Source organism: Eurosta solidaginis, chromosome X (genome assembly GCF_040869045.1).
Source record: "Eurosta solidaginis isolate ZX-2024a chromosome X, ASM4086904v1, whole genome shotgun sequence".
In the NCBI taxonomy this organism is placed as follows: domain Eukaryota; kingdom Metazoa; phylum Arthropoda; class Insecta; order Diptera; family Tephritidae; genus Eurosta; species Eurosta solidaginis.
Window position 1 is genome coordinate 112008642 of NC_090324.1, and position 20935 is coordinate 112029576.

General features: G+C 38.9%; 1 protein-coding gene across 1 annotated transcript; it reads left to right on the forward strand.

Annotated features, from left to right (window-relative positions):
- Positions 1 to 3872: 3872 nt before the first annotated feature.
- On the forward strand, positions 3873 to 5460 carry LOC137235498 (glycogen phosphorylase-like). Its single transcript, XM_067758508.1, is given in 2 exon segments — positions 3873 to 4145; positions 4147 to 5460. Coding segments are annotated over 2 exon segments (1254 nt in total). The 5' UTR covers positions 3873 to 4049; the 3' UTR covers positions 5305 to 5460.
- Positions 5461 to 20935: the final 15475 nt, after the last annotated feature.

A 20935-nucleotide genomic window follows, 5' to 3' on the forward strand; every position in this document is an offset into this window, starting at 1 on the left:
CTGAAATCCTTATGTGATACATGAGAGCTTCTGCCGGCCTTCGGAATGAAAATAACCCTAACCGTGTGCCAAGACTTCGGGATATAGTTAAGCCTGAGGCAGTTAGTATATATGATGGCCAACCAGCGGCAGGAAATCCCCCAAGACCTTTGAAGCTGCGCAGGAATGATTCCATCTGGGCCCGGAGACTTATAGGGCTTGAACGACCCTATAGCCCAGGTTATTTGACTTTCCCGTATTGGAATGGCAGGAACTTCTGCATGGCCAACGACCGCCGACCATGCAGGCGAAGATCCCTGCGCAACTGGGACATCGGGAAAATGATTGTCCAGTAAAAGCCTTAGGGACTCCTCGCTACTCATCGACCAGTCCCCACCATCATCTCTCAGATACCCTATAGGAGCGGGGTTCCTAGAGAGTATTTTTCTAAATCTCGCGGATTCATTGCAGCCTTCTACGTTTTCGCAGAAGCTTCGCCATGCATCTCGCTCGGCTATCCTTATTTCATATTTATAAATCCCCAGACTCACCTTATAGAGCTCCCAGTCCGAGGGTAATTTACTCCTCCTAGCTCTGTTGAAGAGCCGCCGACTGGATGCTCTTAGGTCGTCAAGAGAATCCGACCACCAGGGCGGCTTGCCCTTCCCCCTGTAAGTTTTCAATGGGCAGGACAGCTGAAAGGCGCTATTGCTTGCCGAGGTGAAGTTTTCCACCAGAACGTCTATCTCAGATTCGGACAGGCCCGAACTAATGAAAAAAAAAAAAAACTAAGGATTACTCCCTTTTAAAATACTCATTACCATCTTTCATTTGATACCCATATCATACCCTAATGGCGACATTTCGAAAAGGCGTCCACCTATAGACCTAATGCCCACTCCCTCTTAAAATGCTCAGTAACACTTTTCGTTTGATACCCATATCGTACAAACATTTTAGAGTCACCCCTGGCCCACCCTAACGGCGATATCTCGAAAAGGCGTCCACCTATAGACCTAATGCCCACTCCCTCTTAAAATGATCAGTAACACCTTTCATTTGATTCCCATATCGTACAAACACATTCTAGAGACACCCCTGGTCCACCTTTATGGCGATATCTCGAAACGGCGTCCACCTATGGAACTAAGGATAACTCCTTTTCAAAATACTCATTAACAGCTTTCATTTGATACCCATATCGTACAAACATATTCTAGAGTCACCCCTGGTCCACCTTTATGGCGATTTCTCGAAAAGGCGTTCACCTATAGAACTAAAGCCCATTCCCTTTTAAACTACTCATTACCACCGTTCGTTTGATACCCATATCGTACAAACACATTCTAGCATCACCCCTGGTCCACCTTAATGGCGATATCTCGAAAAGGCGTCCACCGATAGACCTAAGGCCCACTCCCTCTTAAAATGCTCAGTAACACCTTTCATTTGATACCCATATCGTACAAACAAATTCTAGAGTCAGCCCTGGTCCACCTTTATGGCGATATCCCTAAATGGCGTCCATCCATAGAACTATGGCCTACTCTCTGTTAAAATACTCTTTTATACCTTCCATTTGATACACATGTCATACAACCACATTCCAGGGTTACCCTAGGTTCATTTTCCTACATGGTGATTTTCCTTATTTTGTCTCCATGGCTCTCAACTGAGTATGTAATGTTCGGTTACACCCGAACTTAGCCTTCCTTACTTGTTTTATATTTATCTTAAAATCGTTTAGGTATGTACATCTGTTCACTATATATTTCTTATCTTATACAGCGCATTATTTGGAGATTACGAATGGGATAAGATTATTGTTCAGCCCCATTCATGAAAGGTATGAAGTCTTCGGCACAGCCGAAGAATGTCCCGTCCTTACTTGTTTAATTTGTGAATGTGATTTCGGTTGTAATTCTTCACGGGCCTTCTAAAGACATACACTAAGCACTGATTTATAAAATTTAAAGGTAAGAATCTATTAAATAAATGAATATTAAGCGGTTACACTAACCACCCCAACGAAATTTGGACAAAGTTGTGCACAAATGGAAAACGGAAATAAATTTGTTTGTAAAATAAATGCAGTAACGGAGCCGCAAAAAAATTTGGGCGCTATTGTCAACCTTTTTGGTATGTGAATACTTTTCCGAATAACATGCCGAAATCGGTTGTTTTGTGGGAATATCTTTAGTTCATTGGAAAATTGTTGTGGTAGTTAGACATATTTGTATGTGATTTATTTTGTGATTTGTTTGTTTTACAATGAATTGGGAATTTTTGTTACAAATATAAACCGTAGTTATCGTTTTCATGAAACTTCTACTACCATTTTTCGTCTCCCAATATTTTGCCTTTAAAAAGGTCCGTGCACTGGTAAATATTTACTAGCCGCAAAGACAAACATATTGTGCACATTCATACACACCCGTGTATAGAATGTAAATTCCTCTGAATTGAAGCAAACGGTACTAATCGAAAGATTTTTTCCGTTTCTTCATTCTTTTTACTACGGCGCGTGGCCATCGTACACACACGGAAGTTTAGCTTAATTCTGCAAAGCAAAGGGTAAGTATTTAATATTGGTAATTCATATATAATTCAAAATATTTTCCAACTGAAATTAATAATTAATGAATTTTCTCTTATTTTCAGGTGGCTGATGGTGGTGGTCCACTGGGAGTTGGAGCTATGTACACTGATGGAGTATCGCATTTCTTTTGTTTTTTATTGTGTGTACCGGCATCGCAAAGGGGTGCTCCAACAGCGGCGTCGGCCGCGCCGGTAGTTGTCACCTTTTTGCGATGCCCATTTAAGCATTTGTATTAATGGATTTTTTCTTTGCAGGTTTTTGGTCTCAGTAAATATCCGGCGTATGTTACGATAATAACCCACATACATCGTTTTTAGGCCATGAGCATACGAAGGTTACCATTTGCATCAAATGCACACCAAGTCTGGCACAGCATCAGACGGAAAGGGTTATCTGCCTTGTAAATTTTCAATAGCAAACGCAATGAAACACATAAAAACAATTTTTCCTCAGATTTGTATAACCAAAGTGCACGATATATATATATAACGCAGGTGTCCATTAAAGAATACTATTTACGACGTATTTTTGCACTATAAACGCATAAGTTTCTCATAATCGAAAAGTGGTGTTAATGTTATGAATTTGGTTTTAGTAACCGAGACAAATCTTAAAATTCGGAGGATCAGAAATTGCAAGGCCACCATTCTGGGTTTTCATGTTTATCTTGTGATTCACATGCGGTGTTCGATTTTTTTTTTTTTTTGTAGAATTATTCAAATGATGAAGAAGTTGCGCTTAGTTTAACTGGCTATGAAGCGGTGAAATAGAACAAATAGACAATAAGGTTTGGTGCGGCGTGAGCTTGCGTTAATGGCAGGTCATGGTTTCATTGGTGTAGGCGGTGGAAGAGGAACTGGTGGTAGTGTAGGCATTTTAAATGCGGCTAGTAGTGCAAAGGCAGTGACGACCACCCATGCAGTAGTCGTGTGGGATTGTAAGTGTGCTAATGGAAAGTGGTTGCCTTATACTCCAGATGTATTGCAACATTTGGAACGAGCTCATGCTAAGAAACTCACTCGTGTACTTTTGAGTGATGCCGATCCGCAGCTGGATCAATTTTACGTGGATATACGCACTATGACACAGGAATTAGAAGAAGGTGCAGGATTTTCTGCAATAAATGTACGTCGCATGTTTTATGCGCCTAGCTTACCACCGGGCAAGGGTACAAAATGGAGATTGGCATCCGTTCAATATGCAACTGCAATGCGTAAACGAGGTGATCTGGTCGAAGGGCGAACAACGGTTGGACTTGTGCAGTACAATTTTCCTTGCCTTATATTATAAACTTTTGTAATTCAACACAAAATACATCAGCCGAATGGTCCTATAAGAAGCTTACGTCGTACACAGAAAGTAAATTTACTAATAAGAACGATGCAGTTATAAAACGTGTATTCTTTTGCCTATCTATCATTGAAATCGTTGCAAATAGCAAAATTTCAGAAACTTCACAAGGAAATATAATATGGTGGGCCGTTGGATACGCACCCAGCAGATGTACTACGAAACGGATCCTAAACGTGTCTACTATTTATCACTTGAGTACTGTATGGGACGTTCAGTAGGTACAAAATATGATGATAAATTTGGGCATTCAAAGTGAATGTGAAGAGGCTATGTATCAGCTGGGCTTAGATATTGAAGCGCTTGAGGATATTGAAGAAGATGCTGGTTTGGGAAATGGTGGATTGGGACGTTTGGCGGCATGTTTATTGGATTCAATGGCTACTCTTGGTATTGCGGCCTATGGTTATGGCTTACGTTACGAATATGGTATATTTGCGCAAACGATCTTGAATGGTGAGCAACAGGAGCAGTCTGATGACTGGTTACGTTTTGGTAACCCATGGCAAAAGGCACGTCCTGAATTTATGAAACCAGTTAATTTCTATGGACGTGTTATTGATACGCCTGAGGGTAAGAAGTGGGTGGACACACAGGTTGTGTATGCTATGCCATACGATATTCCCATACCTGGTTATGGTAACAATCGCGTGAATACTTTGCGTTTATGGTCTGCTAAGAGTCCTGTTGACTTCAATTTGAAATTCTTCAAAAATGGTGACTACATTCAAGCCGTATTGTACCGTAATCTCGCTGAGAACATTACACGTGTAGTCTATCCCGATGACAACTTCTTCGAAGGCAAGGCATTGCGTCTCAAGCAAGAATATTTCATGGTTGCTGCCACTTTACATGACATTGTACGTCGTTACAAAAATTCCAAATTTGGCTCACGCGAAACTGTGCGTCATCATTTCGATCATTTCTCCGATAAAATTGCCATCCAATTGAATGACACTCATCCTTCACTGGCTATACCCGAGTTGATGCGTATATTTATTGATGAGGAGAATTTGGATTGGGGTACAGCTTGGGATATAACTAAACGTACCTGCGGCTACACAAATCACACCGTATTGCCCGAAGCTTTGGAACGCTGGCCCGTTTCATTGTTGGAGTCAATTCTGCCACGTCATCTACAAATCATCTATCATATTAATTTCCTATTCATGGAAAACGTAGCCAAAAAATATCCGGGCGACTTTGAACGTATGCGTCATATGTCTTTGGTAGAGGAGGATGGTAGGAAGCGCATTAATATGGCGCATTTGTCTATTGTCGGCTCACATGCTGTAAACGGTGTAGCTGCTATTCATTCAGAAACTTCACAAGGAAAAAAGTATACGGTGGTCTCCCATATGAAAGTTGGGAAGTAGAAAAGATCAGTGATAGTTGTACAAGTGGAAATTGCAGTTTATCCTTAAGAAATTTTTCAGAATGGTGCATTGACTTCTTTCATATTAGACTCTGGTTATTCAGCGATATCCATAAATGATTTATCTAACTTTTATACTGAACTCAATAAGGGCGTGGGAGCAGCGCAACGTGGTTGGGGAATACTCGATCGGTAATGGGCAATTCCACTACACATTGGTATATTGTCAAAAAAAAAAACGCCCCCGTGTGGCAAGATGACCTTTGAAAACGTACAATTTAGTTTTCCGGCGTGTGTATTTCACGCTTCAACCGGGAGAGTCCACAGCGGTGGCCGGACGAAGTGGTTCGGGAACAAAAAACAATTTCTACACTAGGACTACGTTTATATGATCCACTGTAAGGTTGGATGATATCGATCTGCGAGAGTTAAGTCCAGTTTGATTACGTAGCTTTATATGGGCTGTAAACCAAGAACCAACCTTGTTTTCGGGCAATCCTGACGAATGGTAATTGGTTGTGGAGCTTTAATTTTGAAAGGTAAATAAAAAACGAGCGGTGCTCGAATTTGTATTTGTATTTCAACTTCCATGAATATTGTATCTGAATGGTGTGCAAGATTTATAACAGGCGTAACTTTTTAGGCAAGACGCGCATACGACAAATGAAAACCAAACATTGTGAAGGAATGAAACGTGTCGGCCGCCCTCGGCTGGCGCGGGGAGATGATCTCTCTGGTGAAAGGGACAGTACATGATGAACGTTGGACCGAAGATGGACTTGATGATAACAAATGAAGGGTAAGTTGCACTAATGGGGTACCTAAAATTGTATGGATTTCGTACGGGCTAGGTTTTCTTCTCCATTTCATCTACTAAAACCCCACAATTAGTAATGCTTCAATACCCTGTTCAATGATAATTTAATAAATATAACTGTGTAAGCTGTGCGTACAAGTGTATTCAAAAAAAAGTATTATTTAAAGAATCATTTTCGATGTTCGTTCGTTTCAGAGATTCGGCTCTTTCGTTATTTTTTCCTGATGCACGAGCCACTGCGCTCTATGCACTTAGGATGGGTATATCTGTACATAGTGGGGGTTTAATGATAGTAGTGTTAGTTAATGTCTTTGCCCTCCACAACGTATATATAAAGATCCCGATAAAAGTTGAAATGCTGTTTAGTTGGTTTACTACCCTTGGTGTTAGAATGGGTATCGGGATTTCGTTTGGTATACACCCCACGGCATGGGTCAATGATGTCAGTAGCTTTGTAGATTATGAAGAGGAAGATCTTCTTATTTCAAGCATTGAAAAATATTCAAAGGAGTTTACTGATGTCTAATTATGTTGCATATTTATTTCGTTTTATCGATTTGATAAAATCGGGAAGATGAATAGACCCTATTTACCATGGTTTCTTAATCCGATTCACCATTTAAGAGCTAATGCCCACTCAGCAATTTTGAATTTCTATACCTATGAACACAAAAGGATTACTCTTCCTGTATACCTAGCCTGGCAAATTTCAAATGATTTCAGAAGAGAGAAAGGCTGCTTTAAACCATCTTTTTGGATTCTCCAACAACCAACTAAAAATGCGGCCATTCTCCAGTTAGTGTATGCCTGAATTTTAATCTTAGTGAGTAGATTTACATATATAGTATGTATTGGATATAATATTACGAGAATAAAGGTTATCATTTATAAAGAGTTCTGTGGCAGACCGTGGGCACGCATTAGGGTGCTGGTGTCCTCGCTCGAAGTGAGCGAGTGAATTTCGGGTTTGATTTTTTTTGAAATTTAAAAATATGAATAGATTCTCTGGCAGATCGGTTCGCCCTTCTGTCGTAGGCTTTTCTGTTGTCCTCGCTCGGGGTGAGCGAGTGAAGTTGGGTTGATTTGCTGTCCTCGCTCTGGGAGAGCGGGTGAATTGTGGGTTGGTTTTTAAAAATTAAAATCTAGTAGGCCGAATGCCCTTCGGTTCTGTGGCAGATATCGAATCTGCGTTAGGTTAGTTGATTGGCCTCGGTGGGCGAGCGCTGGGTTTTTGTGGGATTATCGATCGGGAAGTGGAGTTCGGCAGGGAGTGAGGGAGGGGAACGGAGGGATTGTTACGAGGAGCTATTGGCCTTCTCGCAATCCGTCTCCTCCGTTGGGAAGAAGGATCAGTTTGACCAAAGGTCGTCTGACTTGACCCTTCTCGGTAAAGAGGTCGACTACACGTACTCGGTTATCTTCTCCGGGGTGTACGTCGACGACTCTACCTAGCCTCCACTCGGTGGGAGATAAGTTGTCCTCTTTGAGGACAGCGAGATCTCCCACTTTTATATTTTCTTTGGGATGCTTCCACTTCACTCGTTTTTGAAGTTCGGATAGATATTCCACCTTCCATCGTTTGCAGAAAGTGTGATGGAGGGCTTTGAGCTTCTGCCATCTATTTATTATGGAGGCCGGGCTTTCGTTCACATCCGGTTCTGGCGGCGCCAGAAGATGGCTGCCTGTTAGGAAATGTCCTGGAGTTAGGGGTTCCAGGTCCGTTGGGTCATTCGACCCCGGACTGAGAGGGCGCGAGTTGAGGCACGCCTCAATCCGGCACAAAAGTGTTTGGAACTCCTCCATAGTATATTTGTGGGGAGAAGCGATCTTTTTGAAGTGGCTTTTGAAGCTCTTCACTCCCGCTTCCCATAAGCCGCCCATATGTGGAGCGCCAGCGGGAATAAAATGCCAAGTTAATGCTTGACGGCTATACTTGGAGACTGTTTTGTCTCGGCTTTCTGCCAGGAAGGCTTTGAATTCCGATCGTAGAGATCTGGAAGCTCCGACAAAGTTCGTACCATTGTCGGAGTAGATGTTCTTCGGACATCCTCTTCTCGCGATAAAACGCGAAAAGGCCGCGAGGAAGCCTGGGGTACTAAGGTCACTAGTGGCTTCTAAGTGGATGGCCTTAGTGGAAAAACAGACGAAAAATTAAATTAAAATTAAAATAGGCAAGTCTGCTTGGAGTACTGGTCCTGGGTGGAGTATGTCGTTTAGACTAATGCCATTTGCTGTAGGACTTGACGCGTTGAAGACGACGCGCACCTTGGTGGTGGTACTTTCCGCATTTACAACGGCGTGGTGGGGCAGGAAATAATTATCCGAATCGTCGGATGGTACATTATTTTTAATTTTTCTCATATGTCCAAGCGTGTCGTATTCGGATAACACCCGAACATACTCTTTCCCTAACTCTTGGTTTTTCAGTAATCGCCCCTCATTTATGAAGAATTGTGAACATGCGCGCTTTAGGGACGGTCCTAATGCAATCTTCTCAGGGTAATCCTGCCTGAATGGTAGCGAAACTGTATATCTTCCACTTTCATCACGTTTTGTTGTGTCCTTAAATAATTGTTCACAATACCTTTCTTCTTCATTAAGCATTTTGTTTTTGGGAACATTTTCTACCTCCCAGAAAGCTTTTAACTGGTTGTCCAACGCAACCTCGTTGTAGAATGACATGATGCTCTACGTTGGACTCGGTGCTTCGATGCGACCGGTTAGTATCCAACCGAACACTGTCTCTTGGGCCAAAAGTGTATTTAGTACATTCTTTTTCAGACCGCTCAGTATAATTTGGGGATATATGTCTCCTCCAAGTATGAGGTCTACGTCTTCGTTGATGTAGAACCTCTTGTCTGCCAAAACCAAGTCTGGGAATGCCTGCATAGTCATGACGTTGATATGGCAGGATGGAAGATTCCCAGTGAGTTTGGCTAAGACTAGAACGGGTGTAGTCAGGCTGAAGCAGGCATCCACTGGTGAACGTAATTCAATTTTGGATGCTTCTTTCACCTGAGCTGACACCGAATTTGTGATGCCGGAAACTTGGGCATGCATTTTTCTCGCTGGCAAATTGATTCTGCGTTTCAGTCTTTCAGTTACAAAGGAACATTCAGACCCTGAATCAATTAATGCCCGTGCGGAGAAGTCGGTACCATTATGGCGGATGTGTACGCGAGTAGTTCCTACTAGCACGCCTGTGCTGGAATTCGTATGACAGGATGTCACATTTTTGTTCCCGTTTGAACCTGGTTTTTCTGATTCCTGTCTCGCTAATGCCTGTCTAGAAGTAGAGGGCCTATTATCGTAGGAGTGTTGGGGCGGGTTGTAGGTGGTGTTTTTCTGTAGGGTATCCGCATGCAGGAGCGTATGGTGACGAGAGTGGCACGTATTGCAGTTGTAGGAACTGGTGCATCTGGTCACTGTGTGTCCTGGGGATAGACAATTTAGACAATCACTTGTAGATTTTATGAATTTAATCCTTTCTGGAGGGGTTAACTCGCAAAAGCGTGAACAGTTGCGTAATCTGTGTTCCGGGGATTTACACATTTTACAAATTGATTTTATTGTTTGTTTGGATACTTTCGTTTGAAAAGCACCAAGTCTTTTCGTAGGGGTTTCTGACGATTGTCGCGACACGTTTTGTTTTTGCACTTTCGAAGTGGCATGCCCTGTAAAACCAGACACTGTTTCAAGTGTCTGAAACCGATTAGACAGGAATTTATCCATATCCTTCCACTTGGATATGTCCATTTTATGGTCTATACTTTGCTCCCAAAGAGCCAGCGTGCTCTCTGGTAACTTGGTTGAGCATAGATAGGTCAGGATTGCATCCCAATTGGAAGTGTCAATTTTGTGGCATTTGAGGGACGAAATACAATTATTTATATCATTTTGCAGCTTTTTTATTGAACTGCCACACTCAATCTCTACCTTTTTTAAGTTAAATAAAATTTGTAGTTGTGTGTTAACTAAGATACGTTTGTTTTCGTATCTTTCACACAAGTTTTTCCAGGCCATCTCGAAACCTTCATTTGTGAGAGGGCATTTTTTAACGATATCTTTTGCTTCGCCCTGCGTTTTGTTGTTGAGATGGAATAACTTTTCCACCCCTTTCAAGCTAGAATTGTTTATATAAATTGCCGTGAAAAGGTCGCGAAAAGTTGGCCAAGACAGATAATCCCCTTTAAAAACTTCCGTGTCGCAAGCAGGGAGGCGAATTTTATGCGCATGAGGTTCTTGCTCAGGGTTGACGTTCTTGTCCGCTTTCTTGTATTTTTCTGCCTCAGCAGATATAGACGCTAGGCATCGCATGTAGATTGCGTATGCTGCTTTTTGCTTTTTTCTTACCGCCATAACGTCATCCCCTGACACCTCCTCAGATCCTAGTAGCGAATCAAACGCAGACTTTACCTTCTTCCACAAGGACCGCAACTCTTCCTGCTGTATCGCAAGGGTGTGTTTGCTATGGTCGCTTTCCGGAATAAGGCTGTAATCTGTATCAAACTCTGCGATTAATTCTACCAGTCTGATGTAGGTTTCCATGGTCTTGGTCACGTTTATTAAAGAGAAAATTGCCGATTAGAAATAATGAGAGTCTCCTGAATTAAGATACCTGGCCTAGCAGTGAATTAAAAAACTTTGAATTTCGACGTTTTATATTTATTACTTTTATTTCAGACTTTGTCAGTGTAGCGACAACGGAAAAGGGTTTATTTTTTGGACTTTTTGTCACAGCAGTGAAAAATAGCAAACGATATTATGTACAAACTTTTTGTCTCAGCGGCAACAACAAAAGGGGGACCACTCGCCACGTCCACATATAAATGAGTGTATTGTGAACAAATGACAAAGTGCGTGCGATATTGCTGATGAAAATCGAAAAATAACCAGAAAAAAGTGAAGAAAGAAATAAATTTTTTACAAGAAGTGAGCGCCTGAATTAATTTAATTGGAATTAATGTGTTTGTGATGTGCCAAAAAAAACAACAACAAACTTATTCGGTATTGTGCGGAAAGTGAGGTTAGGTTAACCTCTTTCTTGTGTTGTGTCTGGAAAACCTTACCACTGGTGGGGGGATAGACCAGATAATCACAAGGATCGAAATAAAATTAATAAACCAAGTAATTTAATTTTTGAAATTGGAAAGAAAAAATTGGTGCTCACTAAATAACTTCACTTTTTCACTTCTTTTTTGATTTTAATTTTTTCGCGCACTACATGGGTCTTTTTTTTTTTTTATTTATTTTGCAAAAAAAATAACACTCAAAAAAAAGTGGCAAGAAATATAACACTTACTTCTTATTGGTTTTTGTGCCAGAAAATTTGATTGTGCCGTGCTGTGGTTGGCGAATATGCTGTGGCTCTGGTCACCTATGTACAATAAACTCCAACTTTTTCCTTGTCAATTTTCGGCTGCTAATATCGTGTTGTATAATATGTAACTTCCAAACTTCTTTGTTATGTTCTGCTGGGATATGCTTCGGCCAATAAATTTTTTGTAGGCAAAATTGGCAAATTTGATAGTACGCAAATGTGCTGTGTTGTGGACTGTATAACAAAAGGCGCTTTTAGTTCCTGGTGAGGAGGACCAATGTTCGGCCTGGGTGCGTCTGAAACCGGCAGTGAGTAGGCGCACACGGGTCGATCTCGGAATGGATGGGTCACTCGGAATAAATAAAGAAGAACGCAAAACAGGAATTCCTCGTTATAAAATAATGTTTAATTCCAAAGTGAAAAGAAAAATATACAATAGGTATAATGTTACCTTAACGTACAAAATGCTGGCGGTGATGATCCTGGGCGATGTGGACTGCTTGGCGGTTAATCGAGAAAGAGGCCGGTTATCCCATTGAGGACAACCGCTAAGCCGCGAAAAAGTCCTCTGGTATTAAGGAGGGGAAAAAAAGCCACACACACAACAACCCCCACATATACGTGCATGGGTGCTGACAACCCGCACACACACGTGCATGCGTATGAAACGCATGCATGTGCATGCATGCACACAAATGCGGCGTGAGTGTGGGTGGCTGGAAATATTATTAAAACGTTAGGGAGGGGCGCCGTCAATCAGATAAAAGTTAGGCATTGGGCCTAAACAAAGCGAAATACAGTGAAATCTCCTAAAACGTAATATTTCATTTTTTTTTTGTATTCATGATTCTAAAAAGCCAATTTTTAGTTTCAAAACCACAGTTTGTGTGGATTAACGTGGTAAACAGATATAGTTTGCATTCCCATTACTTTCTGTATATATATAGCTACAAGCTTTCAACTTTAAAAACCCGTAACAAAGTTTTTTTTGTTATAGTTAGTTATCTTGTTTTTTTGGTAACTTTTCTTTGAACACTACGGCGTTGGAATTTTTTTCAGGAGTGGAACTACATACTTCTCCACATATAGATCAAAACAGCTGAGCTTTTCTTTATTCTTTTTTTATTTTTTATTATTTTGTTTTATTTTTGTATACATATGTATACATTGCATAATGTCGCTGCATTGATACATATGGCAATTAAAGTAGGTCACGGATCACATATGCATAAGAAGCAACGTTGAGGTAGATCAGGGATGGGGCTACCACCAAAAAATTATGTTAGTAATTATGTAATCATAGCTAGTTGAATTTAAAAAAAAATACGTAGAAATAAATAATTAAAACTCATTGTGGTAAAAGTCTAGTTGAGGGGTCGACTGCTAATACGCTACCGAAAATATCGAGAGAGATGTCAAACGACGCGTCTTGATTAATACTCCGAAGGCGGAAATTAAAAATGTTAGCTCGTTCAAAAGATATTAACGAAAAACCGAAAAATGATCCGTGGGTCCCTCGGAAACTGGGGTGGAATGCATAGTATTTTTATGCAGAACACCTTTATGTGGCCTTCGGCCGCGCTTATTAAAAACTACCCTGGGTGGGTCCAACACCGGTTTGGAAACCAAAACTATATCCGCGCAAAACAATAATGTACAATTTTTTTTTGTGGGTACACCACCATTACAACAACCACATGAAAATCTCCAACTTCAACCGCAAATATCTCCAATATCTCCGGGCAGAGATAAAATTTTTCAAATTAATTAATAAAAATAGGCTTTACTTGACCAATACGTGCTGTAGTGCAAGTCAAAAGACTCCACTAGTACAACCCGAGGTTTCGCTAATTATCTTAGCATCCTCAGGGGTGAACTGCATTTATTTCAATTATTTTTCCAATTTCAATCAACAACAACATTATAACATGTAAAAGAAAATATCATAATTTGGGTTTAAATATATATAAACCTTACTAATTTATATCACAATTATATATCGAGCACTTGCAATTTTTGTATACGTTAATATGTCCATCTTACATATTGCACTAAACTTCGTCATCAATGTATTTTAATTTAAATTAATTTATTTTAAATATTATGCTGATACCCGTTTGTTTGGGTACACTTGTCAAATATGGTTGTTTAGTTGGACTTTGATCCATGTATGTTTGTTTGTATGTAAGTTGTTTCATATGCATAACAGGTAAGCAGAAGAAATATCATCTGCGTATTCTTTTCGGCTTACTGTTCTGTTTCTGTTTTGTAGTATCCTGAAACCCTCTATTGTGAATCTAACCTTTTCGCGTTTCTATTTGTCTAAGAATTTCGCGTTGTGGATATCAGGTGTATGACTGGTTGCTGTGGTATGTTGCGATAATGCCGTGCTATTTTTGCTTTTCCTTTTATCCCTGTCGTGTCCTTTTAGACGAACGCCTTTAGTGCGCGTTTTGTTGTACCTATGTATATTTTATTGCATGTTTGGTTATCATCTCCTTTACATGCTATTTCGTACACAATGTTATTTTGTTGTGTAGTTGGAATTGGGATTTTTGTTTTCGTGCAAATAGTGAACAAAATTTGGTTAGATTTTTAGGCGAAGCATATATTGTTGTTGGTTTTTGGTGTACTTTTTTCTATGTTTTCTGTTAACATAAGAATGTATGTTACGCTGTAATACTGTTTTGGTTGAACATGGATGTTAGCTGTTGGGTTGTTGTTAATTTCGTATATTATTTGGGTTTTCTTTTGTTCAATTAAATTTTGTGTGAGACCGTATTGGTAATTGTTTTTTATCAATATTTTGGTGATTTTGTTAATGTTGACATCCAAGAATTTTTCATGGCTGATTTTCACACCCCCTCCGCCCCAAAGGTCGAGAAATTTTAGTTTTCAAATACTTTACAGAACAAAAATGAACTATCCAAAGAAAAAAAATATTCAAATGTTCAATACTTAAATTATTTGAAAAATAAAACTTTGTATGGAAAATCTTCAAGTCTAAGGTGTGGAAATGAAAATATCTAGCATCAATACTGCCGACCATTTTTTCTCAACGGAATATCATAGAGAGTAAAATTTTGCGTATGTGCTTTTCCTTGCATGCAAAAATGTGCTCCAGAACAATTTTTTTGCACGGTTTTTGCAACAATTATAAAAATAGAAATTTATTTCACAGAAATAAAAAATGTGCTCTTAAAGAGTTTTTAATTACAAGCATATTGGTGTTTGAGTTGTCGGTAAAAGTCTAATTGAGGGGTCGACTGCTAATACGCTACCAAAATATCGAGAGAGGTGTCAAAAGACGCGCATTCACTTCGACAACAATAATCCGAAGACGGATAAACCTATGCCGGGAGATATTTGCAGTTGAAGTTGGCTATTTTGATGTGGTTGTTGCAATGTTGGTGTACCCAAAAAAAAAAAATTTTAAACATAAGTGTTTGTTTTATTAAAATTATATAAGTATGAAATGTACACACCCAGTGATAATAAAAGTACCAAATAAAAAATACAAAAAGTATTCAGGGCCGCAGAGAGCCGAGCCGGGCCCCTGGGACAGTTCGCGTTTACGGGCCCCCAAAAAAATTAACTCAATGCAGTAAAAAAAAAATAACATAACATACATAAATTTTTCAATTCACATTGTCAGTTTTATTTTATATAAAATAAGATTTACTGGAGCACTTACATAAATGAAATGTTAGATTTCATTGTTTGCTTTGCTTACATTAGCTTTTTATAAATATGTACATTTTAAGAGCTTGAATCAGCCAAGGAAAACCTTCCGTGCTTTTTGGTCTGCGAATATGGAAATTACCGATTCAAAACCAATGCTGCGAGCAAGGCTGGACTCCAACGCCAATGTTCCAAGGCTTGTCAAGCGATTTTGGCTCATAGTAGAACGTAAACAATTTTTCACGCAAGATAATAGACTAAAAGAACGCTCCCCTTCAGCCACACTGACTGGAAGTGTGCAAAATATTCTTGATGCTATGCAGATGTTCGGAAATAATACTTCCATCTTTCAAGTCATAAAATTTTCCGAAGTGAAATGGTGGCAGCGAATCACATCCCAGATTTGCTAAGTGGATGGCTTTGAGATGAATGATTTCATCTATTAGATCCGTAAAAAAATCGAAATCATAAATCGTCTAGAATGCCGCTGCCTTTTCTCTGAGCTCTTCTTCCGTCAGATACTTCTGACTGATACTTCCACAAAAAACTAAATTTAATCGCAATGTCATTTACGGCTTCGAAACGTCTTGTCATGTTACCAATCAAGCGGTCCAAAAGAACGTAAAAAACTTGCTGTTTGAATTGAGTTTCGGAATCACACTCAGGTGATTCGCCAGGTAATTCATCGAACCGGCGCTTTATTATCTTCCTTCTTTTCTCTGCGAAGGTATTCACAACTCCTATACTCCCTGCCAGAACCTTACATTCTTGAATTATGATCGACCATTGATGCCTGAACTTCTTCAACTCATCAATCAGGCTACGTATATGTTCTGTTTTCACGTCCAGTGTGGCATTTCTAGCTAGCAGTACCAGATTTCGATGGTTGATTACCGTCAACACTTTGAGCCAAATGGAGGCTACGAGTATACACTAAAATTTCCCCATATATGCTTCAATATCTTTCAAATCCGTTGCTGTTTCTGGACTCAGGTTCAAAAGCTTGATTTCATCAATAGCTTTCAATATTTGGGGAATGTGAGTTGCTAACGGTTTCACACTATCCACACGAGTAGACCATCGTGTTTGTGACATGCTGTGCAAGAATTTACCATCTCTGAGGGCTAGCGCTAAAGATATTATACAATTTCTGTATAATACCGAAAGTTCTAACGACTTCTACACAACATTCAGCAGCCTGCACTCCACATAAATTTAAACTATGACAAGCACAAGGTGCAAATATTGCCAGGCAGTTATCTCTCAGGATATGACTCTGCGCTCCTTTGTAATGACCGCTCATATTACTGCCATTATCATACCCTTGCTCACGGCAGTCATCCAGGGGAATATTGTGCTTTTTTAGAGTGCTGCGAATCAGCTCAGCGTTTGAATTTTTTGGATTTCCGATCAATGAATTATCCCCTCTGAATGCCAATCCTTTTTCTCCAAGAAATAAAACAACATCAAGAATTCTGCGAAGTAGCCCTCTCCAGCCAGCTGCTTCATTTTTAAGGGTTTCCTCTAAGAGAAAATCCACTGAACTTGCATTTCGAATTCTCATTTCATATTGGCGCCACTCTATATAGCATGTTTTATGATTTTGACTATTTTCATGTTCAGGAATTTTGTCGTTAACCTCTTCCAACCTTTATCTTTAGAATAACCTGAAGATTTTGTCAAAGCTGATCGGGTATTTTCGGAAATTTTGCTGAATATTCGGCATGGAAAACAAAAAAGCGCTTCTTTTGTTGCACTCGAAACGAGGCAATCACGCTTTACTTTTTCTCCGTTTTTTTTTAGAGTAGTATGGAGTATGATTTGAAGGAAATGGCGACGACTTAAGTCGTTGGGAAGTCGAAATAAAATGTACTTTTAAGTTAGTTGAAGCATTTTTGACAGATAGCGCTTATAAAATTGTGTCAAAAACGTATATCTAACTTAAAATCACTTTTTTTTTTCGACTATGACTATGCCGCATATTATTTGATCGGATGCTTATGATTTAAGTTAAGTGATTTTCAATTTTAAAATAAATTTTTGTAGCAACAAAATATGTATGTATCTATGAAATCCTAGTTAGATTACTGTCAATACTGCTTTGCCTTGCCGGGCCCCCAAAAACCTTCCGGGCCCCAGGACAATTGCCCTGGCTGCCCCCATCTCCGCGCCCTGAAAGTATTTAAACACAGAATACATACATACTTTCGAAAATACTTTGAAATCGAAAGCTTACATTTTGGTATTATTAAGCGCTGTACGCAGATCAAAAGCAAACATTCAAGAAAAATTTTGCATTTTCCTTGAGCATGAAAATAGCAGTAGGCACAAAATTTTGGCATTTCGCGATGCATGGCAATATATACATGAATACCGCTTTTATAAAAATAAAACTAAATTTATGAAACTTTTTGGCACCATTTGGCAAAACAAACAAATCAACTTAAGTTTTTACTGGAATATAAAAAGTATGATCTAGTTCCAAGTCACCTCATTAATGCCATCAAAAATATCTCGATCAATACCACATCCGAGAAGGTCAAACGGCAGCTAGAAAATTCCAAACGCCAGTTTCTCAAAAAAGTGCTTAATATGGAAATTACGCAAACGAACATAAGTACCAAATAATCAAGAATAACATATACCACGCTGAACAGCAACTAAAACGATACTTACATGAAACCGATTTTGAAGACTTTACAGAAAAACAGGGGATCTTATATCTAAAAATATCTAATGAGACAGAAGAGACACATAACAAAAAAATACGTAAACTAAAGCAACAAAAAATTTGGGACATGGACATCAACATAAACAACGACTGGTTTATAAACAAAACGGATATTGTGTTCCCAGATGAAGTCAAGTGGCTGCTTTCGCTAGGTAGAAAATTCACTATACCGACGACTGGAAAAACACTCACCCCAGTGTATGTAGTTGCGGAAATGGAACCGATTATAAAAAATCTGGATGATGAAAAAACCAAGGATGTAAAACGAAACAAATTATGTAATAGAATACTACAATACAGGCGGAGCAACAAACAAAACTCAAAAGAAAGATTCATTTTGGAAGTATTTAATAAAGCCAGGTCATTTTTGAAAACACACAAAAATATTGTCACGAATGTTAGCAGCACTGAGCGATGCTATCGTCTCTAAGCCGATGCTAAGCAGTGACGTGAATGCACATCAATAATTCAATCATTATGTATCTACATAAACGAAACAATAACTGCGTCTACATATATGTACCATGTACGTATACGAGCAGCGGAGAGTCAATGCACTAACACATGCATATATCTGAGAAGTTTGAGAGCTACTGGACTAGTAGATTCTGGAAGCGCATAAAAGATGTATAAAATTGTGCAATTTTAGTTATAGCTGAGAAGTTTGAGAGCTCATGGACAATGCTAGTAGATTCTAGAAAAATGCGAACGAGGAAACCAAAGAGTATAAAAGGCGACAGATGTAGAGGCGCTGTGATTCAGTTTGATTTGAGTTGTTAAGCAGTTTCGACTAAGACGCTATCTAGCGAGCAAGAGCAGTATTATTTTGAATAGTAGAGTTTCATTTGAGCTATCAATCAGTTTGGTTATTAAGCAAGCTATTCGTTGCACAGTTTGAGTGTTATTGTGAAGTAATTTAATAAAGGCCATTTTGCATTATTACAAATTGGAGTTATTTATTCAACAGTTTAGTGATTCGAACTTAGCAGAGGATTGCAAATAAGAGGATTTGCAAGTAAAATCGTTACAATATTATTATAACTAACACGGATAAGGGCAATATAACAGTGGTACTATACAAGGAGGAATACATCGGAAAAATTAATAAAATATTAGATGACAAAAGTACATACAAAATACTTAGGAGTGATCCCACCAACGAACTCCAAAGGAAAAATAACAGGTTAGTCGAAATTTTATGCAAAAACAAAGCAATTGACTTGAGAGAAAAACAACAGCTTACAAGCACAATAGCGAATGCTCCAAGGCTGTACGGCTTGCCAAAAATACTCAAGCCGGACCCTCCATTCCGTCCAATAGTTTCGTTCATAAATGTCCCATATTATAAATTGTCCAATTGCATTGGTGATATTCTCAAGAATCTGGTTTCTGATGAATACAATATAAGAAATTCGTATGAACTTAAGGAAAGGCTTAAGAACACAAGCGTTAATAACGACGACATACTAGTGTCATTTGATGGTGTATCCCTATTTACCTATCCCTATTTACCAATATACCAACGATGCTTGCCATAAAAATAATTTTGAAGAAATGGGATGAAATTACAAAAGTAACCAAAATAACACAATTCTTAGATATACATAGTTTTTGCGTAATGGAAAATAATTAATGTATATTGGAACGATTTTCCGTCATCCCTTGCCAAATTTGGTTTTGAGACAAACCGGTTTCGACGTTGTGCCATCATCAGTGTCGATTTTCGTTCTGATATGTTGTTGTCATTTGTACTATATTTATATTTCGTAGGTACATGAGCAGGTATTGTCAAAATTGATGCTTGTATATATTTAGTTATGTGTATGTGCTGTGTGTTCATTCAGAACCGAGGATGGTTTACTAATCGTTTTGTGTGGTTGACTGGGGTAGGTAATAATCCGTAATTTTAGCCGTTTGACCTTCTTTGTGGGTTTGTTGTTTTGGTGTGCTTATTTGTTGTTGTGTTTGTGATTACTTTGTTAATTTTAAACAAGTTTTAAAGGCTCGAATATTGTGTCAGAAATTGTGTTTATCTGTTCGTTTATTATTCTACCGTCGAATGTTTTCTGTTTGTAGATTTCCAAGCCTTTTGTTTGTATGTGAAGAACCCTAACTGTTTTATTGATGTTTGCTGGGGAACATTAATTCTCGACCATGTGATTCGCGAAGTTAGACTCGGGTATAATGTTTTGATTCCGTATTTTTTTGTTGTAATCTATAATATGTTCTCTGAACCTCGTTCTTATTTGCCGTCCTGTTTGTCCTATGTAACCATGCTGGCATCCGCAGGTAAGCTTGTATACGCCGTGGCTGCTAAACGGATCCTCTGAGTTAGTGTTAGTTCTTAGTTTTTGCTCTAGATTGTTCGATGTTTTGAATGCTGTGTTAATGTTGTATTTTTTAAAGAAGTTTGCAAATTTATATGTTGCTTTTCCAGTATATGTCATAGTCGTCCAGGTATTATTTTCCTTTTCATTATTTCTTTTTGGTTCTCCATTTGTCCTTCTGAGCTTATCTACTAGTGCTTTTTTATATCCATTGTTTGCAGCGATGTTATATATGACCTCAAGTTCTCTCTTATATGCCTCTCGTGTAAGAGGTGTTCTTTCAAGTCTATGTACCAAGTGCCTTAATGCTGCATTTTTATGCTGTTGAGGGTGATTTGAGGTAATATGTATTATTGTATCGGTGGCCGTTGACTTTCTATATATGTCATAGTTAAATCTTTTGACTTCTTTATCAATATTTATCGTGAGGTCTAGATAGTGATTCCTCCGTCTTTTTCGGTTTCCATTGTAAACTTTATATTTCCGTGCTGCTTGATGAGGTACTCCAGTACAAGGTCTTCGTTATTAGTAGTTAAAACGCATATTATGTCATCCACGTATCTAGCATAAAATGACACGCCTAATTTGGACTTCAGCTTCTGCATGTACTTTTCTTCCAGATTTTGCATGAACACTTCCATAAGAATTGCTGATGTGGGGCTTCCCATTCCAAGACCGTTTGTTTGTCTATATATTTTATTGTTGAATTGAAAATAGTTTTGACGTAAAGTGGTTTTTAGCGTATTTGTGATTTGC